Consider the following 14,335-nt stretch of genomic DNA (forward strand, 5'->3'; position numbering starts at 1 on the left):
CATAGTTCAAGTATATTTGTTCTTTTTTTATTTTAAACTTTTCATCCCAAATAATTAACTCAAATCCACTACCCAACCCAATAAAACCATCGAACCGGATTTCAAACTAACTCGACCCCACCTCTATTTTTTGTTCCAAATATGATACTCCCTCTGTATTTCTTTTAAACGTGAAGTCCATCAAATTGCAGTGATTGATCACTACTACTAGTTGGTGTTTGCTGGTTGGAGAGTGGATATTAGGTCAGAGGTGGCCGAAGCTAGGAGTGTGATGATGGTACCTCAGTGGGGTATTTCCAGTTCAATAGAGATGGTGGCTATCTGGTGGTGACCGATGGTGGATAGTGCTTTTCCGATGAAATTTCGCTGAAAATGAAACATGAGGGGTTCAATTTTTTTGGTGTTGTTTTTGGCATTACACATTAATGTATTTTTTTATTTTGAAATCGAAAAAAGTACAAATATACCCTCAAACTTTAATAAATGGTATAAATATACTCTTCGTGATACTTTGGGTACAAATACACCCTTATCGTTAATGAAAAGATACAAATATACCCTAATCACTAATGGTTGTACACGTGTCACCATCTTATTCGCTTATCCTTTTTAATTTATTTTATCCTCAAATAATAAAACCAACCCTAAATTATAACCCATATCCATTCTAATAAATTCGACCCAACCCAATCTACAAGGAGTTCAAGAGACAACAGACGCGTCTCTGTTCACACGTTCTTTCTTCCACTCTCACACTCACTAACCCAAAAAACCCTAACAAAATTATCCTCATTCTTGGCTAAAATTCCTCGCAGCTTCATAGTAGTGGCATCATAGTAGCTATACAATTTCCGTGCTTGCTTCAATTTTACTTCTTCAGCAGAGTCCTTTTCAAGATTCATGCTACTATCCAATACCATACAACAAGCAACTATACTACTATACAATGACTTTGCCTTAAACCAAAACAAGTTTAGTTCAGCTATAAAAATTCTTACTGACCATGTAAGTCCATGTCAGTGCAATATTATAACTAGTTTCGCACTTCCAGTAGTACTAAAAGTTCTTTATCCATCTGCCATTGATATATAATTTCTACTCTGTGATAGAACAAATTTGACTTGAAACCATTATTATATTTTCTTACATCAAATTCACTACAATAATCTACTAACTACTGTTCTTTTCCTCAAATTTGAACTCACCTTTGCCTGGAATGTACAATAACCCACTGCCAGCACTTAAATTCACCTTTGGATTGTACATTTCTATCAGCCTCGAGCTAGTATTAGTCACCAATGTGATAGACTCCAAATTTTCTCTTGGCCTCATAGGATACGTAACAACAATCCATAATCCTTGGACACATCTTTATTCTCGCAAGAGCAATTTCAAGGTCACATTATTATCCGGGAAACTGTTATCCGGATAGCCATCATCCCTCATCAACGAATCCTTATTCGTCAAACTAGAATAGCGCTTGGTCGCGATGAGATCATAAGTATCATTTGCACAAACATTTTATGTAAATACATGACCCTAATATTCGCCATTATTAAGATCCAATATTCGCCATTATTAAGACAATCACAAGGAAAAGCTACGTTAACTCTGGATGCTGTTGGAATAAACGTGCTCATGATATTAGGGATGAGAAAAACATCTATTAGATAGTCGTCTCTTGTACTTTAATTGGGATTAGATCGGGTAATTGGTTTATTGGGTGGGGTAGAGGTTTGGGTTAATAATTTGAAATAAAAAAATTAAAATAAATAAGTGACAAATATACCTTGAACTATAATAAACGGTACGTATATACCCTCTGTCATGCTTTGGGGTACACATATGCCCATATCGTTAGTGTGAGGGGTATATACGTACCATTTTATTAACAGTGGGGGCATATGTGTACTCAATGTATGACGGAGGTTATATAGGTACCATTTATCATAGTTCGAGTATATATTTATCTCTTTTTCGATTCTATTATCATGTGCATTTAATTAAAAAGTAAAATCAATTAATAAACTAATCACTCCATATTTAATTAATTTCCAATTTCCAATTACTAATCACTAATTACTAATTATTAAATTCCAATTTTCAATTACTAATTACTACTCTCTCCACTTACTTTTACTTGTCATACTAATTATGAATCCCAACAAAATGTAAAATGATAATTACGTCCTATGTCCACACAGTTGGGATGTGAGCAATCTTAGGCCAGTCCTCTCCTACTTCCTTCTCGCATCTTTGCGTTAGGATTGATGAACAAGCTGTAATAGATAGCACTTGCAAGGATGGATCATAAATCTCCAACCGATTAAGGGCAATGAGGTTCTTCTGGCAAGGATGTCAACATAGAGGAATCATAAATCTCCAACCGATTAAGGGCAATGAAGTCTCCTATTCATTCTAGAATTATTGCCAAGTTATGACAATTTATAATGTCTATTGATTTCAAAGTAGCTGAGAAATGTCGGAGCAAAAGTGGAAGCAACATTAGCTTGTCAAGCTCCCAAAGTATGAGAGCTGATAAGTTCCCCGGGACTTGAAATTGCATTTCATCTTCGTTGGACAAGTCGAGGAAAGGGAAATACACTATATATAAGGTCTCCAGAGAAGTGAGATGATTTAGACAGGTGGATAGAGAGACTAGATTTTTGCACTCTCGAATTGACAAATATTGGAGTGACCTCAGACTCTTGAACACATCCTTTGGCATAGTTGCTATGCCTTTAACAGAAACTAGAGTCAACTCTTTCAAATTGCAAAGAGGAGAAGGATGATGAGGTGGTGGGCACAGAATTTGCTTCAATTTCTGCTCACTTATTCCTTGCAGCTCAAGTTGTTTTAGGGAAGAGAAGTAGTAGCATTCACCTGTAAGAGTCTTTTATGGTTGCATGAATTTATCATCATAACCTTCAAGTTCGTTGAGATTCCGTAGTGCAAGACTTTGGAGAGAAGGCAGTTTCCATAGTGGTGGAAGCTTTTGGCATTTATGGCAATCTTCTATATGTAGATGAACAAGCTTAGGTAGCAAAAGGCCAAGATTCTCAACCATCAACCAACTTGGAAACCTTGACCCACTGTAATGTTCTATTCACAATCTTTCAATGTTTTGGTGAGGCTGTAGGGCTTCCAACATTATCAGATTAGTTCCAGTATCATTATCCTTCTGTTTTCCATATGCGACCTCTACACTCAGCTGTCGAAGATGCTTCATCCTTTTCACGACATCAATCGGTGTTCTTTCTCCAATTGCATGGACTCGTCCCATGAATTTAATGTTTAGGATATTTATGAGATCAATAAGTGATACAAGAACAATGGCCGCCTTAGCTTTTGACGACATCATTCAAAGTCACTATGTAAAGAATCAAGCTTTGGTCGTATGGAGGGCATGGGATCATACTTGGAGGGGATGTTCTTAGCCTACCATTGATCAAACCAAAGTGTAGAAGATTGCTTAGAGCCTTGAAGACTTAAGGACTCTCGGGTTTGGACCACCTTTGTTGGTTCACGGTTTTGGTTCCCTTTACTAAGGGGTATTTTGGTCACTTAGCTTTAAGGGCATTTTGGACAATTCATATTGTCTTCCAACACACCAAGGCCACCCTTGGTCATTAAGGGTAATGTGGTCTTTTTGTCTAGTTTTGTAATATACTATAAGTAGTGCATTTTAGGTCTTTTCTCTTTAGTTTATGAAAGATGAAATATTGAAACACTTCAAATCCTCTCTCTTGAGAGTATACTAACTTAGTGTAGTTCTAGTATAGGGCTTGGAAAAGCTAACATTGTTCTTTGCTTGGAAACGGTGGATCTTGAGGTGAGTTGATTCTCTTGGCGGTCACCGTAAGAGTGTGGTTTTGATTATTACATTCATTAGGGGTTTTTGAGTTTAATACACTCTTTAGTTCTTAATCTTGTAACAATCTTGGTCTCACTATCTATCCTTTACTTTTGTTGTTGTTATCTTGTGTAGTGGACTGTTTTGGGTAATTTATTGAATCCGAAACTTGTGTTACTGTTGTTGATATTGTTCATCACGTTTTATAGCTATTTTGTTGTTGAAATATACCCTTGTATCTTTTATTCTTATATTCTTGTTGTTGGTAGCGAATCCGAGTGTGATCTCCATCTTGGTCCTCGAATCCTTAAGATTAGTGGACTGATTTGGAGTGTAATTTTATTTTTCCGTTGTCATTTCCGTATCATTTGGTATCAAAGCATGGCTTGATCGTGTTCCCACAATATCAATCTTTGGCTTGTTAGTTGAAGAATCAAAAAAAAAATTGTTAAAAAAAATGTTGAAATCTGAAAATTCCAGAAAAATAGCAATCTGTCCATTTTGAGTTCTTGGCCAAAAATTGTGTTGTTTTTGTGTATTGGCCAATATTTTTACTTGTTTTTTTTGTCTCTAAGTGTTAGTTTTGTTCTTCACTAACACGTTGAGTCTATATCTTATATTTGAGCTTGAAATGTTGATGTTGTTAATGTGTACAAATTGTGGCCGATTGTTGTTGCGGGTTCGAGACTTGAATGTGTGATGTGTTGTTGGTTCAAGTTTTGAACGTGTATTGTGGAGATTGTTTTGTGGAATTTAAGCTTGGGAATTTGTTGTTGTTGTTTGGGAGGTCCAACTTGAACCTTAGAACTTCAAGACTCAAAGTTTGTGTTCTTGGTGTTCTTTACCATCTCCATATATTGTTGAAAAAAAAGTGGTTGTTGATCTTAGAAGTTGAAGAAAAATAGTGTGTATTGTGTTGGTCTTGCAAGACATAGATCCAAGTTTTAAGGTGTAGTACTTGTGACTCAAAGACTTTTTCTATACACTAAAGACTTTACATCACTTCTCAACCACTTTCCAATGAAACAGGGTCCATGTTTTAAGGAAAAGTACTATAAAAGTCAAGCCTTGAAATTTGAAACTTGAAAAAAAGGCTTCAAGACTTATTTTTTCTCCTAAAACAAATTCCACCAATCTAAATTAATTTTTGACCAAGACTTGAACCTTTGAGAATAACCACATGATAAAACCGAACCAATACGTGGCTGCCACGTCATCACTGCTACTGTTCATGCAATATTTTCGAGCTCAAATTTTAGGTTCTTAGTTTCGTCTTATTGTTTAATTAGTTTCATGTCTTGATTCTAGAATTAATTGACAACTAGTAATCACCTACTTAGTTGCAGATTAATTATTGAATCGGATTCTTCGTGTCTTTGTTATTTGTGTGCTTTTCTCATTTTTAACTTTTAGTAACTTCTTTGTTTCAAGTTCGTAAGTAAATTTTGTTTTGTTTCTTGAGTCGATCAAGAAAGAATCCATTCTAGCCGCCAAGTAGAATTGACATCTTATTGACTACCGGAGTATAAGCAACTTTCAATATTTGCCGCTCCAATTGTGAGGATCACAAAAGTGAGTGAATACGAGTGTTGGTGAGGAGCTTTTACTACTAATCTTATTTGTTCATTTTGTAGGTTCAAAAGGTGATATAAGGGGAATATGTCTTCGATATCCGGGGATTATTATGACTACAACATGGGAGACTATGGTTGTAGTGAGGGGTTTTATGGCTACGAAGTTGGGGGAGATTGAGGAGGCTATGAAAATAGCCATGATCGAAACTTGGGCAGATTTGAAAGTTACTGTTTTGAGGGAGAAAATGAGGTAAATGAAGTTCCTAGTGCTTATGGTGACTTTGGAGATGATGTAGGACCTCGTGATGGATCTTATGATGACGTTGGGGCATGTGTGGAGTCCTACATTTCTCACTCCAAACCTAGATTTGGTGTTAGGTATAACCTTTTCGTTCGCAAAGCTTATGAGAACTATGATGAGAGTACCCCTGAGGAGTGTGAAGATTCATATTCTTCACCTTGTAGTACTTCTTATCAAGATCGATATAGTGTGAATGGTTATACTAGCTCTAGTGGAGGTTGTTCAACGAGAAGAAGAGGGTATGCATCTCCAAAACCAGGGGGTACTCGTTTCCTTTATAATGTTGATCCAAGAAGGAGTGTACACTCCGGAAAGGTGATCATTTGTGAGATACCAGGCTTCCTCATTGTGTTAAATGATAGATACTATAGAAACTATATCGTTCCATCCATGGTTGAATACTTGGGGTTGTTTTGCGAGCCTTTACTCGTTTCATACTTCTTAGATGGGTTAAAGGTTATAGAGAGGGTCAAAGTTGTCTTCTCCCAATTTGAGTACCATGAGGAGGTGTGGTGTGATATTCTTCTATTGAAATATGGTCATGTATGCTTAGGTGTCGATTGATTTGCACAACATAGAGTTTCAAATGCGTAAAATTGGCCTAATATTGTAAGAGACCGGTGGGGAAATCACCTCATGACATACATGCTGCCCAAGCTGCAAAGACAACTGAATACTTACACCTATCCGAATGCTTATGAGAGAAAAAAGATTAAAAGGAGTAAGGGTGTGAAAAGTGGTAATCCGAAAATGGAAAAAGGAGAGGTTATGTGGAGCGAAGAGAGGGGATCACCACCAAACCGAGCCAACACTGTTTGGTTAAAGTACGCGTCATGCTAATTGCCTATCTTTGGAACAAGTAAGTAAACGTAGTTCACAGAAGTAAACTGAACATAGTGTTTTTACGTGAAAAACACCTGACTCAAGAAAGGTGTAAAAAATCACGATCTGTACCTCTACAGGATTAATCCAACTTCACTAAAATATTTGGGCCTCAACAATCAACAAAATTACAAGACTTATTGTAACCTAGGAATTAAAACTTCTAACTCCTATTACTGCAAAAAAACTAATCTTCCCAAGATAAGTGTTCTCAAGTCTTCGAGTTCCCAAACTTGAAGATGACAACTCCTAACTCAGTTTATAGATTACTGAGACTAGAATCAATGAATCATTACAATACCAGAACCTAACTACTACACAGTTTATGACCTTCTAAGTAAGAGGCTTGGTTTTTTTTCAAGTATGTATGCTGATTGTTGATTGACTTTTTCAGTACGTGTGTGTGTACTGGATTTGAGTCATGTTTGCTGTATTTAAGCCAACCTAGAGTCCTTTTAGATGTTTAATTCTTTTTTCAGTAGAACTCTATCAGTTAATTCTTTTCCCTTTTGCTGCCACCTCACCTCTCCCAGTTTTGATAGGATTCTTTTAATTCAAATCCTCTTTTACTAAACTCCTTGATCAACTTGACTTCTTCAAGACTTTTAGTCTGATCTAACTCGGCTTCTGATATAATCAATGTTATATAAGTTTGTCTTGAACACATAATTATATCATTCAAACTCCTGTGCCAGCTAGACTATTTCACCTTGAACGAAACATCTTCTTCAACGTGTTTCATTCTCATGTCTATCATCGAAACTCCTCATTCCCTAATAGTTTATCCTCCTATTTCTAAGGACATTTGTGTAGTTACCGACATGGTAAGTAATGGAGATCAATGCCAAAGTGAAGTTGCTGACCAAGCTTATGGAGGACCTTCACAACACGGCAAAGGAGAGTCGACTCAAGAAATTCAAGGTAAAATAGCTAACTCTTTCACTTTTGTGCATGTGAATAATAATTGTATGGCAAGTAGCCCATTAAGTGTGAGTAGTAGATTACTTACTTGTGAGTCTAATGATTCTTTGCCTTTTGTTAATGATGTACATATTCTGAGTGTGGATACACTAGTTGATCCTATTGATGACCAAATTGACTTTGCTTGTAAGATCGATTTATGTCCACCTAGTGTTAAAGCCTATATGTTGAACGAAAGTACATTGTCTTGTGTAATTGGTATTGATTAGCCTATTTGTGAAAAGTTTCCACTACTTGAGTATGTGTGTGATGTGATTAAGTGAAATCAAGTGAGTGAAGTATTTGAAAAAGTTGGTCAACAAAAGGGGAGTAAACCCAAGAGCTACTCTTAGGATAATCTTGTACTTGAAATGTCTTTAAAATATGATATTAAACTTTTAGAGAGTGCTGAATGTGTTTGTTTTGAATTTGTCTGTGAAATAGATCATGCTCTCTTTAGGTATAATGTCTTATTTGAAGATGATATAAACACTCCTAATGAGCCTAGTGGTGAAAATGAAGGTATAGCTTGCCTTGGAAGCTATAGCCGATATGCTAACCCATTATGGTGTGAAAACATTCCTCCTAAAGATGGAAATCTCTTTTTGAAAGACGAGAGTACTCTTATGGATAAGGAATGTGTAGTCCTTCTTGAAAACCCGAGGACAAATGTGTCATTGACTCCTTGGAGTACTGTTTCTAAATGTGCATCCTTGTTTGACACACTTGTGCCTAAATTGCATGAATTCCAACTTGTGGATGCCAAGTTGTCTAGTTGTTTGAAGGAAAGAATGTGTATGCATTTAAATACTTATTCTTCACCCGTGAATTCCTTTGCATGTGATTCTTTCCTATACTACCTCTTTGCCTATGATGATGTCCATGCTAGTTTTGGATTTATTTTATATCGAGGTAGGAAGTTTGCTGGTCTGTCCATGCGTGTGTGTGATAATGCTATATGGATTTTATGGACTTTATAACCAATTGAAACCCCTCCCCCCCTTGGTGTGGTCTTTTGATGAGATAAAGAAGCAATGGTGTCTTATGGCTCATAAGATGAAGAAAGTTCTACCTTGTGGATTATTTGATGCCATTAGGACCTTTGTAGTTTCTTTATCTCTTGGTGATTCCCGTAACCAAATCCTTTGTGCACCTTTAATTGAGATTTTTATATTTAATTCAAAGGATCCTTGGTTATATTGCAAATATGTGCAACCTTGGCATGTTGAGATTGTGCTAACCCTAACCCTCATGCCATGAAGAGTTTGTATTTGTTTGACCTCTCTTCGATTTTGCAAGGTTTGGATTCGAGGTCGAAACCTTTTCAAGAAAAGGAGAATGATACAAGAATAATGGCCATCTTAGCTTTTGACGACATCACTATGTGAAGAATCAAGCTTTGGTCGTATGGAGGGCATGGGATCATACTTGAAGGGGATGTTTTTAGCCTACCATTGATCAAACCCAAGTGTGCAAGATTGCTTGGAGCCTTGAAGACTTAAGGACTCTCGGGTTTGGACCACCTTTGTTGGTTCACGGTCTTGGTTCCCTTTACTAAGGGCATTTTGGTCACTTAGCTTTAAGGGCATCTTGGACAAGTCATATTGTCTTCCAACACACCAAGGCCACCCTTGGTCATTAAGGGTAATGTGGTCTTTTTGTCTTTGTAATATACTATAAGTAGTGCATTTTAGGTCTTTTCTCTTTAGATTATGAAAGATGAAATATTGAAACACTTAAAATCCTCTCTCTTGAGAGTATACCAACTTAGTGTAGTTCTAGTATAGGGCTTGGAAAAGTTAACATTGTTCTTTGCTTGGAAACGGTGAATCTTGAGGTGAGTTGATTCCCTTGGCGGTCACCGTAAGAGTGTGGTTTTGATTATTACATTCATTAGGGGTTTTTGAGTTTAATACACTCTTTAGTTCTTAATCTTGTAATAATCTTGGTCTCACTATCTATCCTGTACTTTTGTTATTGTTATCTTGTGTAGTGGACTGTTTTGGGTAATTTATTGAATCCAAAACTTGTGTTATTGTTGTTGATATTGTTCATCCCGTTTTATAGCTGTTTTGGTGTTGAAATATACCCTTGTATCTTGTACTCTTGTTGTTGGTAGCGAATCCGAGTGTGGTCTCCATCTTGGTCCTCGAATCATTAAGATTAGTGGACTGATTTGGAGTGTAATTTCGTGTTTCCGTTGTCATTTCCATATCAACAAGGACTTTTAATTCATTCAACTTGTCACTTGCCTGGCCAGATGTGCAACTTTCTTAGCGTATGATAAAACTTGTCAACGTCCGTAGAGACGTCAATTGACCAATTCCAGGTGGCATATCTTCCAGGGATGAGCAACCATCAAAATCGAAATGCATGAGACTTGTCAACTGCAAAAACCCTAGGGGAATATGGGTTAATGAGTCGCACCTTTCACATACCAAACGTCGAAGGCTCACCAAACTCCAAATATCCCTTGGCAACTTTTTGAGTTTAATGCAATTATCCAACTTTAGAACTTGTAGATTATGCAATTTTGTGATGAAATTTGGTAAAGCAACAATGCTCCAAAAAGAAATAGAGAGATATCTTAGATGCTTCAGTCCACCTAAAGATTGAGGCAGAAACTCTATATCCAGTTGACCTAGATGTAGGACGCGCAAGCGGTAAAACTTGAAATCATTCTCTCTAAAGTTGAAATGCTAAGGACATCGAGTGAAGAACGATTTAGAAAAATAAATGTACGCAACTTCATATGCTTCCTGTAGAATGAATTGGGAAATGCCAATGAACCATCAATCTGGAACAAACAAGAAGCATAGAGAGATTGTTCTGGTACAACTTTTGTATCTTCTGTTTTAGTGATGCTGAAAAAGTCCCTATCGGCAAATTCTTTTGCGAGATCATGAATAAGATCATGCATTTTGTAAAATTGCATAAATGATTCATGTTCTTCAGTTTCTTGAAAGAACGACCTTCTTAACAAATCCACGAAATATGAATTTACAACATCTTCCACATTATCTCTGCTGCTACTAGTTGCTTGAATAAAGCCTTGAGCAATCCACATGGTAATCAAATCAAATATTCTAAGTTTGAAATCCTTTGGATAGAGGGAACAATATGCAAAGCATATCTTTAAATGCCGAGGAAGGTAATTATAGCTCAATCTCAAAATGGCCATTAGATCATTTCCTCCTCGTGTGATATTTGACAATTCTTGATTCTTGAAATACATCCACTCATCCTCCGTTCTTTTGAGGTGTAGTAGGCTTCCTACTGACCTTATAGCAAGAGGAACTCCTCCACACTTTCTCACAATTTCCTTTCCTATTTCCACCAAAGTCAAATTTTTGCGCTCGTTGGTACATTCAAATCTCCATGCTTCTTCCTTTGAAAGGTCTCCTAATTTATGTTGATGAACACTTCCGAAAACTTCTGACACCATGTCTGAACCAGCAGTCACTAAAATCTTACTTCCTTTGGCTCAACCAATCAACATATTCTTCAGGTTTGACCATTTCAAGGGATCTTCATTACACACATCATCGAGCACTAGTAAATACTTCTTCCCATCAAGCATTTTCCTAAGCTCGTTTTGCACTGCCTCTAGTTGAAGGTAATTAGCCTGCTCTCCTCCTCCAGATTCGATGATCTTTTCTGCAATCATCTTCACTTCAAATACATCCGAAACACAAACCCATAATGCTTTATCGAAGTTCTTTTTAATCATTTCATCATTGTACACACATTGTGCGAGAGTGGTCTTTCCTAGTCCCCCAAGGCCAACAATTGATATAACCACAACATTCTCTTCAAACTCAGAATCCAAAAGAAAATCCACAATTTCCTGTTTATCATCACTCCTTCCAATCACTTCTCCTTTAGGAACAAATGAATAAGTCTGTCTATACAAATTCAATTGGACTGAATAAGGCTCCGGAAGCAAAGGTTGCTGCCTCTTTTCAACTAGGTTTAAGGAGGCCTTATCTTTTGCAATTACATCTAGGTCTCGTCGAATGGCCTTGAGACGATGACTTATCTTAAAATTATAAATCATCGGATTTGATTTTGAGAAGAAGATGCCTATCTTATCCACCAATTTTCGATGCATAATTTCAGTGGCGAAGTCATCCAAAAGATCATCAACCTCAAAGAACACTTTTTTAAGCCTCATTATCCAGTCCTGTTAGGATCAAAATAAGTAGGCATCATGCCAATGCTAACAAAGCAAACAACAACGATAAATAGAAATATATCAAAAGAAACATAATGATTTAACATGGTCCTATCAATCGATATATCTCCGCAGGTGAAGATAAGCAATCCATAAAAAAACTATATAAAGGAGAGTAAGAGTTTCACACAAATGATAAGAGTGTTCTCATGTTTTTATTTAGACACTTGGTTGAACGTTTGACGAGCGTAAGGCTCCAAGATTCTTTAACAATGGCGTATTTATCCACACCCATTCTTTCTCCCAGATCACGACATCACACAAACCTCTTACGCAACCAACCAATATGTGCAGTACATCACAATGTCTAAAACAGCCCCCATATTCCTCAATTCATGCCAATATCAAAAACTTGGACTCGGTATGACACCTAATTCCTAAATAAGGAAGCTTAAAGAGTTCTTCTTTGAGGCTAATGATCTAACAAAGCAAACATCACAGGATGAATAGAAATATATAAAGAGAAAGAGATTCACACAAGCGACTGAGTAATACTTGTTCCTCATAAATTCTTCCTCTAAAGAAGACTCTCAGCTCCCCTCCTCATAAACTATGTGGCACCTTATTAATTTTGAGATTCATCTAAGATTTCTTTGACCATGATTGTTTAATTATTTTGAATTATCAATTATTGTGTCTTATAGTGCTTTTTATGTAGTTTTCAAATATGTATATTTTGTCTCAAAAAACTTAAAGATTCCATATCTGAGTATACGGTGTAAATCAAAAAAGTTTTAACTCTAGGAAAACAAACCGTGCCACATATATAAATTGAGACAGAGGAAGTTATTTTTCAGGAGATGAATTACCCAATTATGTTATAAGAGAAAAAGAAAATTAAGGCAAACACCTAATAATTCACTCACCTGAACCTGATGACTTCTCCCCTGTAGCTCCTCTGCGTCGATGAGTACAGCTTGGATAGAAGAAACTGTAGCAGAAAGATTTTGAAGCTCATTGCATAGTCCGTAAATGGATCCTACTTCTTCAGCAGCAAGAAAACCCAAGCTTTTCAAGATTTCAGCAGCGAGCTTGAAAAGAATTGTTTCAGCGATTATCGAAAAAGTATCAAGTATGTGTTATATGATTTTGAAGATGAACAATCTTGTTGTTGGAAAATGTAATAAATTTACAAGGGACAGAAGCTGCCTCAACTTAAACACAATCCATGAAGGGTTGACTAAGACCTATTCCTCACAACAAATGACACATTATGGAAGAAATAGTCATACATTTTGATTATTTAAAGAGAGAATACACAGTTTACTTTGAATTAACAATTAGAAACTTCAAAATCATGCCACCGAATCTCTAGTCAGTGTGCAAAATCAGTCATCCAATTAACAAAGTAAAACAACAACAACATACTCAATGTAGGTCATCCTACAAAATGAGGTCTGGAACTCTGAAGAGGGAAAAATGTACGCATACCTCTACCTCACAGTAGAGTGGTTGTTTCCGATATAGTAACAGAAATAATAAACAACAGACAAAGCTAAAATCAACAAATAGTTGTCACACCCCATTTTTACCAAAAAAATATGGTTTAAGGTTCGAAAGGGTTTTCATTATTATGTGATAAAAAGATGAAAATTTATTTCAAAAAGGACTTTTTATATTAAAAACTCAGAGTCGCCACTTGACATAAATCGGGTGTGCCAAGTCACCCGTGGATATCCTTTTTCAAAACGGTTTTGACTCTATAACACTGATCCGCGAACAAAGATTCCGGCTAAGGAATTCTGTTGAACGAGGGGAAGGTGTTAGGCACCCCTCGATCCTGTGGTTTGACCACGGTTGCTTGGTGGAACGTATCGGCTAATTTGACATCAACGAGTGTACAAACCACACAAAACACGTAGAGACATCAAACAAACAAACAAAATAAAACAAATCCAAAAATATAGTGTCCAGTACAGTCCAAAATAGCAAAATGCGAAAATAAAACCTATCTAACTTATACTAATCCTGACTACACTCCCGTTTTTTACCCGACGCCTCGGGCCTTTATCACGAATGTCTTCTGCTAACATAGTATGTCAGGGCATTCCCCGAGTAATAAATACAATGTATCTCGGGGCATTCCCCGGTAAATGAGTACATTTTGAATTAAATACGATAAACTAGAAAGAAACATTCATACGCACATTCCAACATTCAACCAAAATTCAAGTCCTGAACTTTGCCTACCCAAAACCTATGATTTGCCTATCAAACCTCGACCTAAAACAAGATACTATGTGATTCACCATCATTGAATCAAAATACCATAATATTCATGCTTATCCCGAATTGAAAACAACAACGGACCAAAATTTAACTACATTACACTTTTATCCATTTCTCCATTCCCGCCCCCCCAAACTTCATTTTTTATCAATAATGCCATCAAAATTATCCCAATTTGTTTCACATATCACCGGAATCACGTCATCAAGCACATAACCATAACATTATAATATCAAAAAAATCCAACGATCATGATCATACCACACATATTTGCAATCAATTCAATAAATCGAAATAAAGAG

The 14,335-nt window shown here is 36.5% G+C and overlaps 1 protein-coding gene across 2 annotated transcripts; it reads right to left on the reverse strand.

Moving 5' to 3' along the window:
• Window positions 1–9,599: 9,599 nt before the first annotated feature.
• On the reverse strand, window positions 9,600–13,381 carry LOC107865733 (putative disease resistance protein RGA3). 2 transcript variants are annotated; one of them, XM_047409025.1, is made up of 2 exons: window positions 12,671–13,381; window positions 9,600–11,753 (listed from the first exon to the last, which is right to left on the reverse strand). In XM_047409025.1, exon 2 carries the CDS (start codon window positions 11,013–11,015, stop codon window positions 10,212–10,214), a length of 804 nt encoding a protein of 267 aa, XP_047264981.1. In that variant the 5' UTR covers window positions 11,016–11,753; window positions 12,671–13,381; the 3' UTR covers window positions 9,600–10,211. Both variants share the same exon structure in this region, with proteins under 2 accessions (XP_047264981.1, XP_047264983.1).
• Window positions 13,382–14,335: the final 954 nt, after the last annotated feature.

Source organism: Capsicum annuum, chromosome 3 (genome assembly GCF_002878395.1).
Source record: "Capsicum annuum cultivar UCD-10X-F1 chromosome 3, UCD10Xv1.1, whole genome shotgun sequence".
In the NCBI taxonomy this organism is placed as follows: domain Eukaryota; kingdom Viridiplantae; phylum Streptophyta; class Magnoliopsida; order Solanales; family Solanaceae; genus Capsicum; species Capsicum annuum.

Bases quoted from the DNA above. Each gene is read 5' to 3' on its own strand.
- LOC107865733 (XM_047409025.1), bottom strand. From the start codon at position 11,015: ATGGTGTCAGAAGTTTTCGGAAGTGTTCATCAACATAAATTAGGAGAC.